Raw genomic sequence first — 23,567 nt, forward strand, 5'->3', positions numbered from 1 at the left:
GCACCTCAAACCAGAGGCAGCAGAGGATTTCTTCTCCTTGACAGACACAGACCTTTCTTGCACTGAATCACATTTTTGTGTCATTCATTCAGAGAATACATACATTAACTACTCTGTCTGCAATCATCAAGTTTGTGAATTCTGTGCCCAATTTAATAGCAAAAGTTTACTCTGTTTTAACAGGAGGAAGTAGTGAAGGCAAAAATGAATGTTTTTACATTTTTATTCTCACCCTGGGCACATAGCCAAGATCCAGACTCAATATAAGAAGGAAGGACCAATAGTGCTAATATCATGTCGAATTATTATTTGTCTAAAAATGTAATTATAACATCTGTTTAAAGGTGAATGTTTTATATTATGATTTCATTCTGTGTAATTTAATTTAGTTTTAAATAGTAGAATAAGAAACTTAAGAAACAGAAGATTAACTCATTAATGAAATTTAGATTCGCTACCTAATTAGTAAAGGCTGTAGAGAAATAAAAGCATGACAGTGTGGCAGCTTTGGAGGCGTGCAGAACCCATTACTACTTGGTATGTGGAGGATGTGCCATTAGGGAGCCACAGCAGTCAGGGGCCGGGGTTCAAATCATGACTCCACGACTTACTAGCTCTGCATCCTTGTCCTGATCCTTTAATATCTGTGCATCACTTTCCTGCCTTGGCTGGGATATTAATAGTGGCAAATCTCATCATGCTGTTCTGATTAGATGTGTTAATGCAGCTAAGCATTTGACATAGTGCCTGGCATAGACCTGGTGGATATTATGTCCCATTACTGTTTGAGTCATTGGTGACAGTGGTAGTAGATGGTGGTGTTATTATCTGGAAGACCAGACTTGGATTAAAAACAATTAGGTTGTACCAGAAGATTGCAGTCATAACAAATTTCACCTACTCTGCAGTGTCATGTCATCAGTCCAGTACACAATAATCATAGCCAGCTTCCGGTCAAAATTTGGACTGAGCATTTATTACACATTTATATTTTTTGAGCTTATAAAATATTTCAGAAAATACATACATTTTCAGCCTTGACAAAGGAAGTTTTTAGATTACTCTGAGTAAGGGATGGGAAACAAAGAATAAATCATTTTTAAAGGCATCTGAAAATTGCTTTACAAGTGGTAATGTATGTACAGACACACACACTAAGCCACAGAACTGAGTAGATGTGACTTAAGTCTTATTTCTAAATCAGTGGAAACCTATATAATTTGGTGAAACAGGTTAGACAATTTCATGAAATATGGTAATTAAAATAATGAGTGAAGTGCTTAACACGGCTTTATGGAACATGGTGGCTGCTGAGTAAATAGCCAGAATTGGAGAGTCATTTAAAGGTCTTCATCTCTTACTTTTCAGCTTGACCATCTCCGCAGAATGCCCAATGCAACTTGAGGATTTCCCGATGGATGCCCATGCTTGCCCTCTGAAATTTGGCAGCTGTAAGTTATTTTCACAAGTAAGAACCATGGATATACTTTCAGAGTTATTTCCACATTCATTCAGAATTTAGGTTCCATATGTGAATAAGCATGGTATGGATAGCAGTCTGCTTGTCAAGACTGGAATGCTGTGGATTGCTTATACCTTTGTCCTCACAGACTAGTTTCCTTATCTATGAGAGAATGTGAGTGGAGGCACAAGCCATCTAGAATGTGATCCTGGAGAAGTGTTTCCAGACCTTCACCTGGCAGTTTTTTCTTATTTTCACTTCTCAGATTGCAGGTTGCCTCCTCCAAGGGACCAAACTTCAAGACCCACTTTCCAGTACCCAGCTAGTATCTTTTCTGTTGCATTGTAGTCGTTGCTGTCTTAACTCACTTCTTCTAGAGCGTTCATGAGAGCAATGACCTTGTCGTATTCACCCTTACTACTCACCTTGTACACATATTGGGAAACTCGTTGCTTGAACAAATAATTATTCATTAGGCGAACATCTCTCTGAATCTAGTAGAAAGCCTTCAATTCCAGCCATCCCAGACAGTGGAGTGATGATACTGGTCCCGACATATGCCGCAACCTCATCCTCGCTTCTGAGATGCTGGAAGGCAGGGTTAGAACCAAACTATTCCCTTCTTTATTTATGCTCTCCATCTGTGCTCATGCTAGTGAAGTTTTCATTTTTGAAAGCAGAAAAATGTGCTTTTTGAGATTGAGCATCAGATTTGTATTAAGGTACTATATTTTTTTTATAATTGATGAACCAATATTGTTACATTATGTTAGGCTTCACTCTTGTGTTGTATATTCTGTAGGTTTTGATAAGTGTATAATGCCATGTATACACCATTATATTATCATACCAAGCGGTTTCCTTAGAATCCTTTGGACTCCACTGATTCACCCTCCCTTGCCTCAGTCCCTAAAAACTGATCTTTTGACTGTATCCATAGTTTTTCCTTTTCCAGAATGTCATACAGTTGGAATCACATAGTATGCAGCCTTGTCAGATTGCTGCTTTTACTTGGTAATATGTATTTATGGTTTCTCCATGCCTTATTTCCTTTTAGTGCTGAGTAATATTCCATTGTCTGGTTGTACCATAATTTATCCATTCACCTGTTGAATGACAACTTGGTTGCTTCCAAGTGTGGGCAATTATAAAGAAAGCTGCTAAAACTATCTGTGTGTAGGTTTTTGTGTGGACATACATTTTCAACTCCTTTGGTTAAATATCAAGAAGCACCAATGCTGGATCATATAGTGTGAATATATTTAGCTGTGTAAGAAGTTGACAAATTGTCATTCCCACTAGCAAAGAATAAGAGTTGCTCCACATCTTCACCAGCATTTGGTGTTATCAGTATATGGGATTTTATCTATTCCAATAGGTGTGTAATGGTATCTTATTTTAATTTATAATATCCTTATGTCGTATGATACTGAATAGCTTTTCATATGTTTATTTGCTATCTGTTTATGGTGTTTTGGTGAGGTGTCTGTTCAGGGCTTTTGCCCATTTTTAATCTGGTTCATTTTCTTATTGTTTGTATATTTTGTGTATCAGCTCTCTATCAGATATGTGTTCTGCAAATATTTTCTCCAAGTCTGCAGCTTATCATCTCACTTTCTTGACAGTGTCATTCAATAGCAGACATTTATAATTATAATGAAGTCTAGCTTATTAATTCTTTCTTTAATGGATCATGTCTCTGATGTATCTAAAAACTAAGGCTATCTTGATTTCCTTCTGTGTTATCACCTAGGAGTTTTATAGTTTTGCATTTTTTGCATAGGTCTGTGATCTATTTTGAGTTAATTTTTGTGAAGATATAAGGTCTACATCTAGATCCTCTTTTTTTTAATTTGCATGTAGATGTCTAGTAGTTTCAGCACCATTTGTTGAAAAGACTATCTTTAGTCCATTGTATTGCCTTTGTCAAAGAGCAGTTGACTTGGCTTGTGTGGGTCTATTTTTGAGCTTTTTAATCTGTTCCATTGATCTATTTGCCTATTCTTTTGCCAATACTACAATGTATTGAGTATTATAACTTTATACTAAGTCTTGAAGTTGGGTAGTGTCAGTTCTCTGACTTCGCTCTTCTTCAATATTGTGCTGACTATCTTTTGCCCATCCACATAAACTTTAGAGTCAATATGTCAATATCTACAAAATAACTTGCTGGGATTTTAATTGTTATTGCATTGGATCTATAGATCAAGTAGGGAAAAACTTATATCTTGACATAATTTAGGCCTCCTGTTCATGAACGTGAAATAACTCCATTTGTTTAGATCTTCTTTGATTTCTTTCATTAGTGTTTTGTACTTTTCTCTTTATAAGCCAGATTACCTTGGCACCAAAACCAAAGATATTGCAAAAATGACAAAACTTTGGATCAATATCCCCCATGTAGAGAGACAAAAAAATCCTTGACAAAGTATGAGTACATTGGATTCAACAATAAAATGAATAATACGCAATGACCAAGACCAAGCAGTTTATTCCAGAGATGCAAGACTGAGTTATAATCCACTATTTTAACATGCTAAACAAGAAAATTAACATAATAGGGGCACCTCGGTGGCTCAGTCGATTAAGCATCTGACTTTTTGTTTCAGCTCAGGTCATGATCTCAGGGTTGTGAGATTAAGCCTTGTGTCAGGCTCTGACTGGGTGTGGAGTCGGCTTGGGATTCTCTCTCTCTCTCCTCTCTCTCTGCCCCTACTGTGCTCACATACACTGTCTCTCTAAAAAAATAAAATCTTTAAAAAAAAGAAAAAAGAAAACTAACATAGTAATATCAATTGATGCAGGAAAAGCATTCTCAGAAAACTAGTAATAGTTGGGAAAACTCCTCCTGCCTGACTGCCTTGATCAGGACCATTGGTCTTTTCTTGCCTTTGGATTCAAAGTAAAACAGCTCTTGGGTCTCTGGCCAGCCAGTTCTCAGACTGGAACTACACCATCAGCTTTCCTGGGTCTCCAGCTTGCTGACTGCGGGACTTCTCAGCATCCATTTTCACATGAGCCAATCCCTCTTAATAAATTTTTTAAAAAGGAATATCTAGCTATGTTCTATTGGTTCTCTGGAGAGAGATTTTCTCTGGAGACTAATACATATATTGGTTCTGAGAAGTGGGTGCTGCTGTAACAAACACTTAAAAATGTGGATGTCCCGCCCCCCAAAAATAAAAGAAAATGTGTAAGTGTCGTTAGAACTGGATAATGGGTAGAGAGGCTGGACAGTACTGTGGTGCATGATATAAAATTCAACACTGCTTGAAGGGACTTGGGATTCTGGTGAGAGCTCAGAAGGAATAAAGGAGAACTGGAGAGAAAGCCTCCATCTTCTTAGAGAATCCACAAATAATCATGAACAGCATGCTGGTAGACATATGGTATGAAAGGTCTTCTGATGAGGTCTCAGGCAGAAATGAGGGGCAGGTTATAGGAAACTGGAGGAAAGGCAATCCTTGCTACAAATTGACTAAATTGTGTTCAAAGAAGTTGGCTGAATTGTGTTCTGGTGTTTCCTGAAAGGTAGAACTTGTGAACAATGAAATTGGATATTTAGTTGAGATTTCTAAGCAAACTGTTGAGTTTCTCATCACTGCTTACAGCAAGTGATGAATTTGAGAAGGAATTATTTAGCAAAAAGGAACTAGAACTTAAAGATTCAGAAAATCTTTAGCCTGCCCATATTGTGAAAAATGAGGAAGCTTGTTACAGAAAGAACACCAAGGGTGTGGCTGGACAATTGCTTCATAAAATTGACACCCTTGATGTTGATCCGCCCTCTCAACAGAAACCAGGAAAAATAGACTCCAAAGGCAATTCAGAGATCCTAGGTGCTGCCAGTACCCCCACAGGCCTCAGTTTCAAAGGGCAGAGTCCTTGCAGAGAGCCTCGACAGCAGCACCCCACAGAGTAATTGGGGTGATGCTGCCACTCTACCAGGCCTAGAGAGCTGAACATTGAATCAAAGAGGAAGATTCTCAGGCTTTAAGAATGTGCCTTGCTAGATTGGGGACTTGCTTGGGACTCCATCATCCCTTTCCTTTTGATTTCTTTTTTGGAATGGAAATGTCTATCCTCTGCCTGTCCCACCATTGTATTTTGGAAGCACATAATTTGTTTGGGTTCACAAACTTACAGCTGAGGAATTTTACCTCAGGGTGAATTGAGTCTCACCTATATCTGATTTAGATGATATCTAATGAGACTTTGGACTTTAGATGTTGGAGTTGATGCTGGAATTAGTTAAAATTTTGATGCTATTGAAGTGGAATGGAAATATTTTGCATGCAGGAAGGACATGAATTTGGCAGGGGCAGTGGCAGAATGCTATGTTCTGAATTGTGTCTTCCCCCCCCCCCCCCCCCCCCCCCNCCCCCCCGCCCCATTCCTATGTTGAAACCCTAATTCCTGATGTTTCTGCATTTGGAGACAGAGCAATTAAGTGACAAACACTTAACACAGACAGAGATTAAGTTTAAGTGAAATCATAATTCAATAGGATTGGTGTCCTTAGAAGAAGAGGAAGAGGGAGAAATTTCTCTTTCTCTGCAAACACATGCAATGAGGAAAAGCCATGTGAACCCACAGCAGAAAAGCAGCCATTTGCAAGCTAGGGAAAGAGCCCTCACCAGAAACAAATTTGCTGGCACCTTGGTCCTGGACTTCCCAGCCTCTAGATCTGTGAGAAAATAAATCTTGGTAATTTAACCACCCAGACTATGGTGTTTTGTCACGGTAGCCCAAGCATACCAACATAACTGTAAAACTGTTTGGTCTTTCCTTATCTCTATTTCTTTGCAGAGACCTTATAATTTCTCATTTGTTTGAAGTATATTTGTAATTGGTCATTGCAGCATTTTATGATGGCTGCTTCAAAAATTCTTTGTCAAGTAATCCTAATATCTCGGTCATATTTGTTTTGGTATGTATTGATTTTTTTTTATTCAGTTTGATCTTCCTAGTTGTTGGTATGATAAATAATCTTCTGTTGGAACCTGGACATTTTGTGTATTGTGTTATGAGACGCTTATTCAAGTCTTCTGTTTTAGTTGGCTTTTTTTTTTTTTTTTTAACACGGCTCTGGCAGGGAAAAGTACAGCATAACCTCCTTAGTGCCAGGAGTGGGTAGAAGTTCAGGTTCTCCACTCAACACTCATGGCAAAGGGTGCATGGGGCTCGTTGTTCCTGCTGGGTGGGTGCAGGATTTCCAGCTGCATACTGGGCCTCCACTAACACCAAATGGGGTAGGGTGGCCTCACAAGCACTGTGCAGTGCCAGAAGTCTCAATTTTTACTAATTCTCTGCTGGCACAGCTCCAGCAAGGAGCAGGAGGGATCTGCTACAGCTGGATTAATGTGGACCTCCAGGCTCCTCACGTGGCTGCCAGCACACAATAAGGAATGGGTGTCATTACTGCCTAGAAGGAATGAAGGTGCTGGTTTTCTCTTATGCCACTACATTGGTGGGTTGGGCATCTGGTGAGAGTGGAAGTCTGGGCTCTCCATTTTCTTTTTGGTCTGTGGTCAGGCAGGACTGCCGTTTTTCTGTGGTCTGTTTGACTGGACTTCTCCAGTTATTGTCTAAAAGTTTTCTGACTTGATAGGCTGACCCTTTCCTGTCCTTGGGCTAGAGGGAGCACAGGCTTCTGGTGATGGTGTTACTTTGTTTTGTCTATGCTCATTGTGCTTTTGGGTGCTAAGCTTCTTGGGCTTCCAGTCTGGGATGTATATGGCAAGAAAAAAACCACAGAACTCACTACTGGGTCATCTCCTGGGCCCCAAGACCCCAAGACCTGTCTGCCTTATTCTTTCTAGCTTTCAGATTCTTCATATATTTTATATCACGTCCAGGTTTTCTATTTATATTTAGTGGGGGGAATAGGGGAAAACACATCTCCATTTTTCTGGCAGCAGAAATCCCCTTATAGGTGTTTTTATTTTTATTGGTACTTCCTAGGGTTTGCTGAACCTCTTGAATTTCTAAATTTGTCTTTCATCAAATTTGAGGAATACTGGCCATTGTTTCTTCTAATGTTTTTCTGTTCCATCCTCCTTTTTCCATCCGGAGTTCTAATTATATTCATTTTTTAAAGAATTGTTTTCTTTATTCTTTATATTGGATAATTTCTATCACTCTATCTTCAAGTCCACTGACTTTTTTAAAAAGATTTTTTATTTGTTTATGAGAGAGAGAGAGAGCACGAGAGAGCGAGAGAGAGAAAACGAGGAGGGGCAGGCTCAGCAGGGAGCCTGACTCCCAGCTCAATTCCAGGACCCAGAGATCATGACCTGAGCTGAAGGCAGATGTTTAACCGACTGAGCCACCCAGGTGCCCCCAAGTTCACTGACTTTTATGTCATTTTCAGTCTGCTGCTAAATTCATACAGTAAATTTTTTATTTAGTATCTTTGTCAATTTTAGAATTTGTATATGGCTCTTTTAAATAGTTTCAATGTCTCTGCTAGACTTACTCTTGGTTTTTCATTACAGAACATTATTTTCTTTCCTTTACACTCTTAAGCATAACCGTTTAAGCTGCCTTAAAATCCTTGTGTGTTAAATCCAGGATTGGAGTCCTCTTGGGATCATATTTTCTCTTGAGTATGGGTCCTTTTTTCCTGTTTCTTTTACATTTAATATTTTGAATTCTTTACTGGATATCTCAGTGTTATATTGCAGACTGGATTCTGTTAAATTTAGAGTGTCAGGTGTTTTTGTTTATTTGTTTTTTGTTTTTAGCTAATTACTTGACCAAAGGAAATCTCCAAACTCTGTCTCTCCTGCAGTAGGCAACAGCTGAAATGGTCAGGTGGTCCTCTACCTTAGATGGGCTGGTAGGATTATGCTTTATGTATGTGTAATTCAGGGGTAAGTATACGTAGTGTAGAGTTTACATACATCCATTACATCAAATTTGGGGCTTCTCTGTAGCTCTTTCCTTTCTAGGATTTTACACCTCATTTTTCAGATGTGCTATATTGATAGCTCTAGACTTTTTCTTTTGATTCTTCAAGCCAGTAAGACTAAGGGATGTATCTAAGCTTTAGTCACTTCACAGCTCTGACTCAAAGCTTTTTAAGTAAAACGGCATTCCCTTCTTCCAAGTGGCAACTCCCTCCAGTTTCTTCCTCAGTTCGTTCACTCTCCAGGGCCTTCAGGGAGTTCTCTTTTCTATGGTACTCAGAGTTAATAGGTGTTACCTGATTACAACCACTGGCAGGGAAATTTTTTTTGACTGAGGGGGTTTCCTTTTGTATCACTTCTATCTTTTCAGAGAGATTTTTGGAATTAGGAGAGGTGACTGTGTGTGATGAGCCAAAAGTTTAAGTTGGATGGAAATAATATATACATTTTTCAAACTATGAACTTTAAATGCCACGGAAAAATTAAACACATGTTTATTTGCTGGAAGCAGTATAATGGAAGGGGACTTTCACCAGGATTTATTTAAGTCATTTGTTGCCACGGGGTGGCTGTGCACATCAGTACTTGACAAAACCTTCGAAAGATCTCTATGGCATCTTATTTGGGGATCATGTCCCTAAAGGGAAATGAATTGTTCATGTCCCCAAGAGGAAAATGAGTTGTATGACTTCAAATTATACCCCTCTTTGCATATGAAAATTATGCTCTTGATTTGATCAAAGGCAAAACACTGAAAGTGAAATTGTCATTTTTTTCATCACTAGTTAAATATGTTCAAGTTAATGTGATGTTCAGATATAATGACAATGGTGTGCAGTACAGACAGCACAAAAGCAATTTTTGGTGAAAGAAAATATGTGACCCTCTAAATCCTTCTTCACTAAATTATCTCATATTCAACAGCCAACCAACTGCAGTGAAGTCATTTATTACATTCAAAGATAAAATACACACCTGATAGGATCTCATCACTTCTACAATCAGTCACATCAAATGAGATCAATTAGTGCGTGTTATATGTGTATGTGTGTATACATATATTTTGAACTCAGTAGAGAGCCCAAAACCAATATAAACATTTCTTAGACTCAGTAGAGATTTTGAACTCTCATGCTAAATTTCTTTTTTATCTGCCTGATATTTTGAAGATTGGTTTTAGATGTTGATTGTTTCTTTATATCTGCTGTTAACATCATTACTATAATATACAAAGCAATTGGAAGGATTTTATTTTTTAAAGATTTTATTTATTTGAGAGAGAGAGCACAAGGTGGGGGTGGGGAGGAGAAGCAGGATCCCTGATGAGCAGGGAACACAATGCAGGGCTTGATCCCAGGACCCCAGGACCATGACCTGAGCCAAAGGCAGACACGTAACTGACTGAGCTACCAAGGCACCCCTGGAAGAATTTTCTTAATATACCATGTTTATATACAGTAGTCCAAGGGCAGAAACTTCACCTTTCCTCAGTTTATATGGTCTCAGCACAGGGCGCAATAATTTTAAGAGAAGAAATGTTATTTAATTGTTTTTCTTTTTTTCTTTTTTTAAAAGATTTTGTTTATTTATTTGACAGAGAGAGACAGCCAGTGAGAGAGGGAACACAAGCAGGGGGAGTAGGAGAGGAAGAAGCAGGCTCCCAGCGGAGGAGCCTGATGTGGGGCTCAATCCCAGAACGCTGGGATCACGCCCTGAGCCGAAGGCAGACGCTTAAGGACTGTGCCACCCAGGCACCCCATAATTAAGTGTTTTTCTTACTTGTCTTTCATCTTTTTGATTTACTAAAAATAGATACTTGGCCAAGTAGTTCGCTTATACCATGGGCATCTAAGCATGGTGCAGAGGCTAAATGTGATAGTATAATGAGTTTCAAATTATCCAATCCAACAGTTCTCTGCTATTAGGAGACAAAGGAATGCAAATAGGTGTCATTATTCTAATGAGCCACATGCTCTGGCTTCTCTGCAGAACTGAATTAACAGACATTTCTGTTATTGCTATCTCTACTCAAGAATTCAAGCAAATGTTGAAATTAGCCCTAGTTTAGAGAGGGATGTTTCCTAGTCCAAAAGGAAATTCCGAGAAGATAACGGCATGGCTTATATTTGGAAGCAAGTGCTTAAATCAAGACTTTTATAAAAGAAAAAAAAAACTTAATTTTTTTGTTCCTTTTATTTGTGGAATGATGCATTAAATAGTAGATTAAGTCATGAGACAACATCTGGATTCATGAAAATATATGCTAAATCAGATACAGATGCCTCTTTAGTAAACATCTTGTGGAGAGAATTTCACAAAATCAGGGTAAATCTCACCGTAGTGAGCTATTAGTTCATTCCAACATGTGGAATTATGACACTATTAACTGCATTCATCATGCCCAGCATGTAGGAACTCAGCATGAGTGTGGGTGATCTAGAACACAGATTTCAGAGTATCTAATGTGCTTATGTTAGTCTGTGAGGTCTTAGAAACATATTGAAGTTCTGTCTGTGTTGTGTCTGAGTTTAGATGCACTAGTTAACCTTGGCTACTGTTTAACAGACACACTAGGTGTGTTCTCCTTTCTGCTAGGTGCAGTGAAAATCACAGAAGCATGAGTGCTGCTCTGTTCCCAACAAATTGATGGACACGTTACATAATAAGGTTAAATACCATTGTACAGCTGAAAGCCATTTGGAATTCAGACAGGGAAACTCATCATGGGGATGATATTTTAAACTGAACCTGGAGGAAGGATTTGAGTAGAAGACATAACCAAAATAAGGGCAGAGCACAAAGGACCAGGGCTCAACTAGTGGAGGGGATGAGCACCTCCTTTGGGGAAATGACCGGATGGCATTATGACTCAAATGTGAAAGTGTAAACGTAGTAGGCAGACTGGGAGATGTTTGTGGAGCAAGTGGAGAATGTGCTGGATTCACTATTAGAGAGGTGACACCAAGAGCTAGGAATTGCCCTGAAGCAGAAATGCTGAGAGTTGAGAGTAGGGTGGTGGCCAGATGTGACAAGTGGATATACAGGATCAAAGGGGGAACTGAATCAACAATGGCATTATGATTTTAGGACTATGTAACTTAGGAAATCTATTTTCCATGAGGAAATTGAAAGTAATTAGAAGGAACTACTGGCTTCAAGGTTTAAAAAAGCTGATTGGTTTATGAGATGGTGGGAAATTACATGAAGGGATTTCCTCCTAATGTTACCTCTACCTTTTGCTCTGCTTCTCACTCCTTTCAACAAGGGGAGGGTCTTTTATGCTGGGTGGGTGATGGTCCTGAGTCCTTCTTTCCTAATTTGTTCCCATTTAAATCTATGGACATGGAGAGTGCAGTCTTTTTGATTCTCTTTCTGTCAGACCAGTCAGGGAAGTGACTCAATGTAATTTTACAGACTGGACTGTGGAGAGGTTATGGGCCATTTGACTAGCAAATCTCAACCTTCCACTGTAATTCCTCAACTCCATCTGTAGATAGCTGTCCTTATGTCTCAATTGATTCGAGGCAAAGAAGAAAGCATGGCAAAACCCCTTTGATCTAACTTTTACCTGATGAATTGAAAGCAGGGATATTGGGTATTTGGTAGGCTGTTAGAGATAATGTATCTATATACATTTGTACCTTATGAAGTCTGTAATCTAGATTATGCAATTCATAGGTCAGGGGTTGACTTGGAGTTCAGCTCATAATACTGAGGTTTAGGGAGATTGAGGATCCTGCAGAAGGTCACACAGGTGATGGGTAGTGAGATTTTCTGAGGCAGTTTATTCTGCTCATCTCCACCTTCCATTTCAGAGGAGAGAGGAAGGCTGAGGACATGGCTGTCAGAGAACTTAAATTCTGTATGTTTTCAGATTACCGAAATTCTGCTTTTGGGGTACATCCTAATCTGTGTTTCTTCTAACATCATAGGTAATGAATTCACTGAGTAAAACAGATTTCCTACCTTGTTATTGGCAGTTCCTGGGCTCTCAGGTGTCCAGGTAGTCTGGCAGATAAGGCTAACCAGTGGTCTTCACACATTGCATTTGCTTATGATTGACAGAAAGTGAATTCGGGTAGAAAGATCTTTTCATAGGACTGGATCTGACACACACCAAGAATCCTTCCCACTAAATGGGTACATTCCTAATATTTATTAAGGACCTACTGTGTGTCAGGCATATGCTAAATACTTGACATTGATGAATATACTTTGTCCTCAAGAGTTAGGGGTTATTGCCCCTAATCTACAGATGGGGAAATAGAGGCTTCAATTGTATATTGGTTGTTGAAGTTCAGAGTTATGTCACCATATTTCTCTCATAATTTGGCAAACAGTCATTGCTTTTGAAAGGCCTTGTACATAAGGATTAATAGTGACATCGCCACGTCCTAATCAGGATTTGCAAAGCTCGACCTCGAAAAACAGAAAGTGTCAACCCAGGAGAAGGAGCCACTCAGAAAACTGTGATGAATTCCTAAGTCAGTTAGGAGTGAAAACATTTCAAACCTTCCTGCCTTGCTCTGCTGATAGATGGTTGACAGGAGGCGAGCATTACGTTTCTGGAGCTCTAAATCATGACGAATGATAGCAGAACAAACCTGATTGCCTCATTTACTATTGTGTCTGGCTAAGAGATTGAATCCCACACAGCTGACACAAAGAGAAGAATTTAGTGCTGTTAAATACCCAAGATGAAATGCACATGAGTGATCATTTATTGCGCACTTAATTTGATGAAGAGAGCAGAACTCAGCAATGCTGAACTGACATGCCAGAGACCACACTGCCTCTTATTGTTGTTATTATTAGTGCAATTAACATTATCAATATCAATAGGCCATTTAATACTAACAGTTTGAAAAGTAAGATGATATGAATTATTAGTATGCATTGTGACACTCATATATCTCTTTGTGATTTTAAGTAACTATTATCTGGTTACAATTATTATTGGGTCCTTAATATAGGATGACTGTTATTACACACACACACACATACACACCCCAATGTGTGTGAGGCTTACATGTCCAGCAAGTCTGCAGAGCCAGCTTTGTCCCCAGCCAGTGATCCCTGCAGCACAGACATGCTTCCCTGGTCAACATGCCATGTAGCCTCAGAGCCCTAGGAGAGCCATCGGTGACTGTGTGCCATCTCCAGTCTCCCCATAGGAAGTGATGTCCAGCACTGCAGTTAGGAGAGCAGATGGGGTGGGGTATGTGCCTTCCATAGGCCTGTCCCAGTCTCCACACCTACCTCAGTGCCTACACCACCCCAGGACTCTCATCTGTTCGGCCTCCCTCCAGGCCACCACAGGGGACACTTGCCCCGCTAGACTTCTACCACTCTCCAGAATGCTCCATGTTTTCTGATGTCCTTTCTCTCCTGATTCTTATATGCTCTTTGCTTTCTTTCCCTTCTTTCTTGAGCAGATCTGGCACCAAGGAGACAGCTCCATGAGGGAAGCATTGTTTCCTGTGTTCTGTACTCTTTGTACACACATCTGTGTTCCTAGTTCTAATTCTCAGAATGGACTCTGGTCACTCTGACCTGTTGCGTTGAGATTTGAGTTCCCTTGTGAGCTTTAGCATTCACATTTTCCAACCTAGTCATATTTCCCAAGGGTTGGGTGGGAGGCCCTTCTCTTGACCAGAGTTCAGACTCACAACTCCCCTGTGGATTGGGAAATGGAATGAGGAGGTATTAATGGGACATCTGCAGCCCTCCTCACTGGAAATGTAGCCATAGGGAGGATGCGGGGACAGCTTCACAGGGCAGTAATTCTCTCCAGTATGAGGCAGGTGAACTGGGAATAAGATACAGGGCAGGTGACAGAACAATAGAAATGGAAGCTGCCTGAGTCAGTCTGGGGACAGTAAGAAGCCAGGGGATCCTATCTCATCACCATCTACTGTCTGCTCCACACTCACAGCCTTGGCCAGAATCCAGCAGGGTCCTTTGCTCAAGTCCATGTCTGAGTGCCACGGCTCTCTAATATTCAGGGTCCTATAGCATTTACACAGTAGGAAGGAGATAGAAATCTCACTGTTGTCTATGTGGAACTCAGGGCCCCTTCAGAGTGTTAGCATATGCCCAGTGGTGCCTATGACCAGACATTTGGAAAGCAGCTTGCCAAGGCAGAGGGCATCATCAGCCCCCATGTACATCCTCAGCACCCAGAGCCACCCATTTCCTCCATCGAGAAGGGAAATTACAACAGAAAGCACTTTTGTCAGGGGAGCTCCAATGCTGCCCATGTGAAAAATACACTTCTATATTACTTAAAACTTGAAAATAGAAGGTCATATTAATTTAAAAAAAAACCCAAAAAACAAGAATACCACTCAATATTACCTGCAGTGTGGGTTAAGTCTAGCATCCATGATATTTCATCAACTGCTGTAACAGTCTATTTACTTCCATTTCATATCATTAATATGTAAATCTCAGAATTGTATCAGTAATTCTCATGGTTCTGACCCCGCCCTTGCTTAGCAACTTTCTGATAAGTTGGCCTACCATTTGGCCTTTGCTCAGGGACAGGGTGCACTGGTTATTAGAGAAGAGTATTAAGTATCACACATCTAGGGATAGAACATCTAGCAAAAGATAGAGAATGGTACAACTGTATTGGAAAATATTTCAATATAGAAAACTCTTTTGGGTGGGTATCACCCTAGCAACAGTGATGCTGTCAGCTAGGAATGTCTGGGCACTTGCCTGGCCGTATTACTCATAGTGACATTTCTCTGAGCAGAGCCAGTGCTGGGGTGGGATCAGCCCTGTGGTTCTCATTATGACTGTAAGATGTGTCTCAGCAACAACCATCAGGGAACTTTGACAAAACGTGTATTGTTCACAAGCCCTGGAAGGTACACTGCATGCCTGGGGCCACTCGACGAGGTCACGAGTTAGAGAGAGAGGGAAAGGGAGAGTGCAGACCTAGGGTTCTTCCTTTATTGGCGTCTAGGTTGGGGGGACTAGGGTTTGGTAGTTTCACTGTTTATTATTGTCAAATTTAAAACATAAGAGCAAGAATTAGGGCACAGGAGGGGAAAAGTGGGTGACTCCAGTGGTCAGCTATCTAGGTCACCCCAGGCTTTCTAAAAGGGGAACCTCGGCGGTGGGGCGGCCTGGCTCTTTATTTAGTTATGTAGCTGCCAGTGTGATCAAGAGGGATGTCTTTGAAGGGAGTGCCTCTGAAATCAAAAGCTCAACATCAGGTGCTTATATTATAATCAAAAAGCTTACTGTCAGGCACTTTCACTACGAAAACCTAAATATGTGGAGAGATACATCATGTCCATGATGAAAAAGATGCAATACCAAAAGATGTCATGTCTTCCTATATATAATCTATAACATATAGATCCAGTTCAGTTCCAATATAAATCTCATCAGAGTATGTTTAAGGAAACTGATTCCGACATGTATCTGGGTGAACAGAGGACCAAGAAGAAAAGAGGGGGGCCTGACCCTTCCAGCTATTGGTGTCTCTAAACAGGATAGAAAAAGGGAGCACAACAGAAGATCCAGCAAAGAGAAGACCTGTGCATGACGGAAACCTTACTTGGCAGAGCAAACCCTGCAATGAGTGGGTGGGAGAGACGGCTTGATGAGGTCAGTGGCAAAACAGAAAACCACATGGAGAAAATGCCATTGGATACCTTTTGTTTGGAAAATATAGATAAATACAATCAACTCCTGGTGATTAAGGCCCGAAGGGTAAAGGATGATGCATTCAAACTTTGATTATGCACATGTGGTATAGTGTGACCTCAGAACAGGGAGGGCCTCTGAAATAAGATGCAGAGAGATGAAAAGATGGATACATTTGACTAAAATTAATGTTTATCAAAAAAGAAAAAAGCCATCAACACAGTGAAATAGCCACAAATTTGAAGATATGTGTAACACATAGAACAAAATGTATCAGAATATATAAAGGAAACAAAAATCAAATGGCTAAAAACATGAACCAATTTCACAAAGAAAATATAGGCAAAGCCAAAAAAAAAAAAAAAAAAAAAAAAAAAATTTTTTTTNAAGCTTTGTTTAGTGACTTCTGCCCAGAAAGTAAAACTACAAAGCAAACAATGCAGTAGTTTTCTTAAAATTCAGAATACCACCTTGTAGGGAGGAGGTGAGCTTTCAGTGATGCACAGAGGGTCTTGAAGCTTCTGCTGTTTTCCTCTGTATTAAGCTCGGTGTTTCAACATACATGCTGATTGCATTATGTTTCAGCTGTTATGGGTACTCTTTTGCTCATAAATGAAGAATAAAGGCAGTGATGTACATTAGCAAAGAAACTTCCACACTTTTTAGTAGAACTCTTGATCATTCCTGAAACCATTCCCCTGGCTTCTATCTATTAAGGTCTGTGATCTAAGAAGATAGTTCTGCTGGTTCAGCCTAACTGCTGCAGGGATATTTCATGGTGCAGAGGGCTAGCCCCTCCTGGTGGAGAGTCCCAGAGCATGCTGTCCTACTTAGGGAGGTCTCCCTGCCAGCAGGGGCAGCGGACCTCTGCATCTCATCCCTCATCTCCTGAGACACCTGTAGCTTCCTCACCTGGGAGGGTGCATGGTTCCTTTCAACCTGGAGTGACGGTCTTGCTCTGTTCAAGCAGCTGGGAGCAAAGCATCCAGCTTTGTTCACAAGGTGTCAGAGTGGTTGGATGTGGCATCTGTTCAGACTCGTGAGCTTGATTATGGGGCAGATGTGCTGGTTTACCTCCAGGGGCCTCAAGAGACAGCTGGAACAAATAAGCCTGTCAGTTCTTCAAAGCCAGCTGCTCTTGCTGAGATGGCCACATCCCGTTAGGTCTTGGGGCCACTCTTGAGCCATCGTCTGAAGCCTGTGACACAGGCCTCCCGAACAGCACTTTCCCTGTGCCCTCCCACAGCAGTGCCTGCTGTTCCAGTGGCTTTGCTGTTCTCCCCTCACCTTCTCAAACTTAAGACCCTGCAGCACCTAGGAAGGCATGTTCCACCCGCTCCTTTTTTCCACCAGCACTCCTCATGTGATCTCACCAGCCTGCCCTTCAGTTGACATCCATAATCTGGTGACGTGGGAGAAGTCACATCCTCACCCAGGACCATTCCCATGACTAACTTGTATAGCCCACTATCTGCCCAGGATCCCCAACTAAAGTCCTTGAAGGTCTCAGTTCTCACACGTTGGTACCTGCACTGCTGCTCTTTCACCGGAAGCCAGGTCCTTCCAGAATCTTTGCCATCCTCCTACGTGCAAATGACTTGTCCAGATGCCCAACCTGGCCACCTTCTTCCTCTCATAGCTCACATGATTGATTAGTGACTGGATGACCCTCTTTCATTTAACAAGTATCCCTAATTTCTCCTCTTTTTGCCCCTACCCACCACTATCATCTTCCACCTGGATTATTTTAATATTGCCCTAGGCAGTCTCCCGTTTCTGTCTGGTTCCCACCCCCATCATATTCCCCCATCTCAGCCAGATGGATCCTTTTAAAGCATACGTTAGAATATGTCACTTTCTTGCTTAACCCCTCACCCCCACTTCTGTGTCTTCTGACTAACTCAGAGCAAAAGTCAAAGGCCTTAAAATGGCCTTGAGGCCCTGTTTCTTTCTTTTTTAAAGATTTTATTTATTTATTTGTCAGAGAGAAAGCACAGGCAGGGGGAGCAGCAGGGGCCCTACTGAGCAAGGAGCCCAATGTGGGACTCGATCCCAGGACCCTGGGATCATGACCTGAGCTGAAAACAGACACTTAACCCACTGAGCCACACAGGCGTCCCGAGGCACTGTTTTATCTGGTCTTTTCCTCTCCCCTCTCCCCTCTGCCCTCTTCCCTGTCCAGCCACAGTGCCTGCTTGCTTCTCCTCCGGCGTTGCAGGCACGCTCCTGCCTCAGGACCTTTGTAGCACCCATTCCTCGGATGCTCTTCCTCCTGACAGCCACGTGGCCAGCTAGCTCTTGCACATTTCTTGGGTCTCCTAAGTTAGGCCTTCCCAGACAATGCCATTTAAAATTGTGCTTCTTCCCTCTTCATAGCTTATAGTTCTCTCTAGCATTAACAAACCCCGTTACATGTTTTATGTGTATTCGTCTCCCTCCTCTGGGAGACAGTCTTTCTTTGTTCTCCATCTACTTGTTCTAGTTCTCTATTGCACCATCACAAGTTATCATGAACTGAGCAGTTTAAAGCAATACATCACATGTAACTAGCCTTATTATGGCAATCATTTCACAATTTATACATATACCAAATCATTACATTGTACACCTTAAGCTTACATGTTACATGTCAATTATATCTCAATAAAGCTGGAAAAAAGAAAAAAAGAAAACAATACCTTTATTGTCTTAGCATTCTATAGGTCAGAATGCAGTGTGTTTGCCTGATGTCTCTGCTGGGTCCCATTAGCCAGAGTTATAGTGTTGGTGGGGCTGCATTTCTTTCTGGGGGTGAATCTACCTCTAGCTTCATTCAGGTTGTTGGCAGGATTCAGTTCTGTGTGGCTGTAGGTTTGACGTCCCTGTTTCCTGCTAGCTGTCACCCGGGGAGATCATTCTCACCCGCCAGAAGCTGCTCATACTCCGTGGCCCCTTCCTCCATCATCAAAGCCAACAATGATGGTCAAGTACTTCATGGTTCAAATCTCTCTGAGCCGGGTCTCTGACTGGCTCCAGCTGGAGAAAGTTCTCTGTTTTTAAGGGCTCAAGTGATTATATTGGGTGTACTGGGATAATCCAAGATAATCTTCTGATTTAAAGGCCCATAGCCTTAACTCCATCTGTACAGTACTATTTGCCATATAAGGTAACAGTCATAGGCATGATACCGGGGGAGGAAGTCTTACCTCCCACCAGGACAGCATCGGACAACAGGACAGTAAGTACCAGTTGCAAAGTGGAACCTTTGTCATAGCTGGTGCACTCAGGTGCTGCTCATGTGCTCTACGCATTAGGTCATTATGGAGCTTGTATATTGATAGCAGGAGCCCTAAGAAGTAGCTGCTGTTCCCGCCCCATTTTACAGATAGAAGAGCTGAGGCACAGAGCATAAGTGACTTGCCCAAGACCACAGAGCTGGGAGAGCCCCGAGCACTGTGCTCACAGTCCATGCAATAGTACACCCTACAGAGAAAATGCATGCTAGGAAGGACCAGGCACTGATTCCTGACCGCTCAGATCTTTAGAAATGAAAAGGACCTGAACAGTGGTGACGTCTGCCCTAGTCTGACCACCCTGTGCATTCTTCAGGTCCTTTAACTTTGACCTTCCAGTCATCTCTCTTGCTACTTTTATAAACATCTTTGGTTGTGCCAGGCTGAAAATAATTCCATGTTTATACCATCTTCTGCCCCCCCCATACAGATGCATATCCTAATTCCGAAGTTGTCTATGTCTGGACTAATGGCACCACTAAGTCAGTGGTGGTGGCAGAAGATGGCTCCAGGCTGAACCAGTACCACTTGATGGGGCAGACGGTTGGCACCGAGAACATCAGCACCAGCACAGGTGAGACCAAGTGCATGCAGAATGCCACATCCTGGGAGAGCTCGGTGCTCCTGTGGCGTGTTGGTGGGGAGGATGCCCCCCAGGCTCACCTCAGTTCTACTTAGCAATCTGGGGCACGGCTGTCGTTGTGCAGTGCTGGCCATAAGGATCCTTCCAATTCAGGTCCTAGTCCCTGCAGCGGCACACGGAGGCACCAGCTGCAGTGGCTGGCAGTATTAAAGGCCATGGGAGGTATTAATCTCAGGTGTGTTTGCCTTCGTGTGAGCACACCCCTGTGATTGCATGCTGTGCCTGGAGGCCGTGTGAACCCGCTTATGTAACACAGCCCCTGCTCAGGCACTGAGACACAGAGGCAGTAGTCTCTGCAGGAAAGGTAGATAGCTTCCTGCAGGTACTCCTGTTTACCTGCTCCCCTACCTCCTGTTTTGAACATTTCTAAGATTTCCCAGGGGTTGAATTTTGGAAAGCACACCAAATAGCACAGAAATAGCTGAGGCCTCACCAAGAAGGAAGGGGCTCTCACTCTCACATGCATAAGGCTGGGCTGAATACCACAGGCCCAATACAACCTGACTTCACCTGATGCAGAATGGGTGAGGTGTCCAAAAGAACAGAGTGTCTTCTATTCTCTGCACCTGCAAGGTGTGTCTTCAGTCACCTCTTGGACACAGGAGGCCCAGCCTTAGCAGTCAGGAGGCTTGGCTGTTAGCAGAAGAGAAGACTCCAGGGTCACAGAGAGTCTCCACAGCAGAGAAGAGAAGTGTAACAGGGATGGAGTGGGCTCTGTCATGGGGATGAGTTGTGAGCCCCAAAAGGTACCCTGGTCAGCATCACTCTTTGTCAGCACTGCCAAACCTCAGGGCTGGCAGGAAGCTCATGGACGTTGAGAGCATGCCTCCTCTACATACAGGCTCCCAGAGCCTACCCACTGGGCTTGTGCTGGGGAGAGGGGGGAGAGTCTGACAGGACTGGGAGGGTGGTAGCCTAGTTTTATGGGAACAAGTGAAAAGGTGACATGGCAGATGTGTGGGGTAGAGCATTGCCATGCTAATGGAGGATGCTACAGTTCGGAATTGTTTCATATAGTTCTTTAAAAATGTATAAATGGGGTTTCTACCCCTATTCGTATTCTGAAAAGGTGGTCTTTTTAAAAAAAACCATTATCTGATATTGCTATCTTCAACTCAAAAATAAAACAAATGAGAGTGGGGTGAAGGGATGGGCAAAATGGGTGAAGAAGAGTGGAAGATATGGGCTTCCTATTACGGAATGAATAAGTCACAGGAATAAAAGACACAGCATAAGGAGTATAGTCAATGATATTGTAATAGAGATGTATTGGAATAGATGGTAGCTACACTTGTGGCAAATACAGCATAATGCATAAACTTGTTGAATCACTGTGTTGTACACCCAAAACTAGTGTCACATTGTGTGTCAACTACACTCAAAAAAAAAAAAAAAAGAAAGAAAGAAAGAAAAAGAAAGCCAACAGAATGAAAAGAACAATGAAAGCATTTTAAGTAGGAGAGTAATATTAAATCCTACTGCAGAGAAATAGAATGGCATTTCCCCTCTTCTCAGATGTTAAGGAGAGGCAAAATTGGATCATTACAAAGACCTGGTCCTGGCTATTAAACATATCTCATCCTCCTTGTCTTCGTCGCAGTTTCTTTCTGCTCTGATGTAGCCTGCTCAGCCGCTCTGCTCTGCTCTGACCTGCCTTGGAACTGTGGGGAAAGTGGCCTGCCCCTGCTGGCATGTTGCAGACACTGCTAAGAATTTTGGGCTCCTTTTCTTTAAGGGGGCAGATTTTGCTGCATGTGATCTTAAAGGTTCCCTCTGCCTCTGACATCTGGCATGCTGTGAGAAAAGGCACGTAGGGACACATCCACAGCTGGCCATGCTGAGCTCTGGGCTCTGATTCCAAAAGCAAGCATCAGAGCTCTGTTATCTGGCCCAGACATCCCAGCACTCCACATTGGTCTCCAGCAGACCACCCGCTAAATAGATGGCTCCCACCGGATCTGCTTTAGGGGAGGCCTCAAGCCCTTTCTCCCCACTTTGCAGTTCCACCGGCCACATTGTCTACTTCTTGCAATTCAGTGAAAGACCTCTTGTCCTCTGATCAGCTTAACTCTGCCTCTGCTTCTCAAAGCAGCCTTCCTATCTCCCCAGATAACAGTCATGGAGATGACCGGTACAGCACAGGGAATAGTCAATAATATTGTAATAATGTTATATGGTGATCGATGGTGGCTACACTTATCATGGTGAGCACTGAGTAATGTACAGGATTGTCAAATCAATATGTTGTACACCTGAAACTTCTATAACACTGTATGTTAACTATACTTGAATTAAAAAAAAAAATTCTAGCACTGGAGACTCTCCAGCTGACAGCCATTCACACACCCTCCGACCACAGCCCGTCTCAGCTCCTTACCAGTTCACCATCAAGGCAGCGTCATTCTCAGCAATGAACGGAAGGTCCCCGCTGGCCTCCCACACTGCCAGGCAGATCCAGAGGAGGCACTGGGGCATCGCCAAGGAAATGCCCCAGTCTATCTCCCTGGTAGGCGGCGGGCGGGAGGGGCTGCCAGGACCTGTAGCCTCCTCCAGCTGCTGTTTCTCACCCTCCAGCTGGGTCTGGCAGGGAGCACGGAGCAGGGGGTGGTCACCTCTAGCTTCTTCCAGCCTTCCCTGGCTGGAAAATAGGGGGAAAAATTCTCCACCCGCAACGGGGCTCTGTGATGTCCTGAGTTATATCTGGAGAGGCTAAATCCTGAAATCCTGATGGCAGCAGCAGCGAGGGGGTGGGCAGAGAGTGGCACAGATTGTGATCAGGGATTAGGAAAACACACAAATCTGATTTTCCCCAGGAAAACATCCACCACCAAAGGCTCTTCAGAGGCTGTGGCTCAGAAGACTTATAAAATGACAGTTAAGAAATCCCTGCATCCTCCATTCTCTCCTTCACTCCAACCATACAAACTAATTGTTTTCCAAGGGGAAGGTGCGGAGAAGGACCACCTCTGGTCCAGGAGCAGGAATGACAGGCAGGACTCTAGGACATGTGGTTGTCCTGCATTAATTTGCTTATTTGCAGGCGAATACACAATCATGACGGCTCATTTCCATCTGAAGAGGAAGATTGGTTACTTTGTCATCCAGACCTACCTTCCCTGCATAATGACCGTGATCTTGTCACAGGTGTCCTTTTGGCTGAACAGAGAATCAGTCCCTGCCAGGACAGTATTTGGTGAGTGTCCCCAAGCCAGACCTGCACTGCTGTTTTGGGACTGCTTCTAACTACCCCCAAACAACAGCAGCCTCTAAACTCCTAGTGACTACTGTCTCTTCTGTGACGTGGAAAACAGACCAATTAGTTAAGAATTCAATGTTAAGGATAGGATTTAGGATGGCTCTCTAACAAGGGTTTAGGAAATGATGCCTGGTCTGTTTGATCATTGTTTCCGTTTTGAAAAGCCTTTGCTGGTAGCCTTTTTTGAGGTTTGAAACTGCCAGCAATCTGTCTTATGTGAGATTTTGCTACAGTATTTTCACACTTCTCCTAAAGTACTACTTTGTATGTTATTAGACACTTTTCTTTGAAATGTGAGTGCCACTTTAAAATGAACTCCCAAGGGACATTCAATCCATCATATGTTATATGGTAATGATAA

The 23,567-nt window shown here is 42.3% G+C and overlaps 1 protein-coding gene across 3 annotated transcripts in view; it reads left to right on the forward strand.

Annotated features, from left to right (window-relative positions):
• GABRA5 (gamma-aminobutyric acid type A receptor subunit alpha5) overlaps nt 1-23,567 on the forward strand; it is a 78,869-nt gene that overhangs the window by 47,505 nt on the left and 7,797 nt on the right. For all 3 annotated transcript variants that reach the window (XM_019802399.2, XM_002921833.4, XM_034667986.1), the window contains exons 7-9: nt 1,369-1,451; nt 19,738-19,881; nt 22,991-23,143. In XM_019802399.2, the coding sequence (XP_019657958.1) occupies nt 1,369-1,451; nt 19,738-19,881; nt 22,991-23,143 (380 nt within the window). The remainder of the gene's footprint in view (nt 1-1,368; nt 1,452-19,737; nt 19,882-22,990; nt 23,144-23,567) is intronic.

The sequence above is a fragment of the Ailuropoda melanoleuca genome, chromosome 9, assembly GCF_002007445.2.
Source record: "Ailuropoda melanoleuca isolate Jingjing chromosome 9, ASM200744v2, whole genome shotgun sequence".
In the NCBI taxonomy this organism is placed as follows: domain Eukaryota; kingdom Metazoa; phylum Chordata; class Mammalia; order Carnivora; family Ursidae; genus Ailuropoda; species Ailuropoda melanoleuca.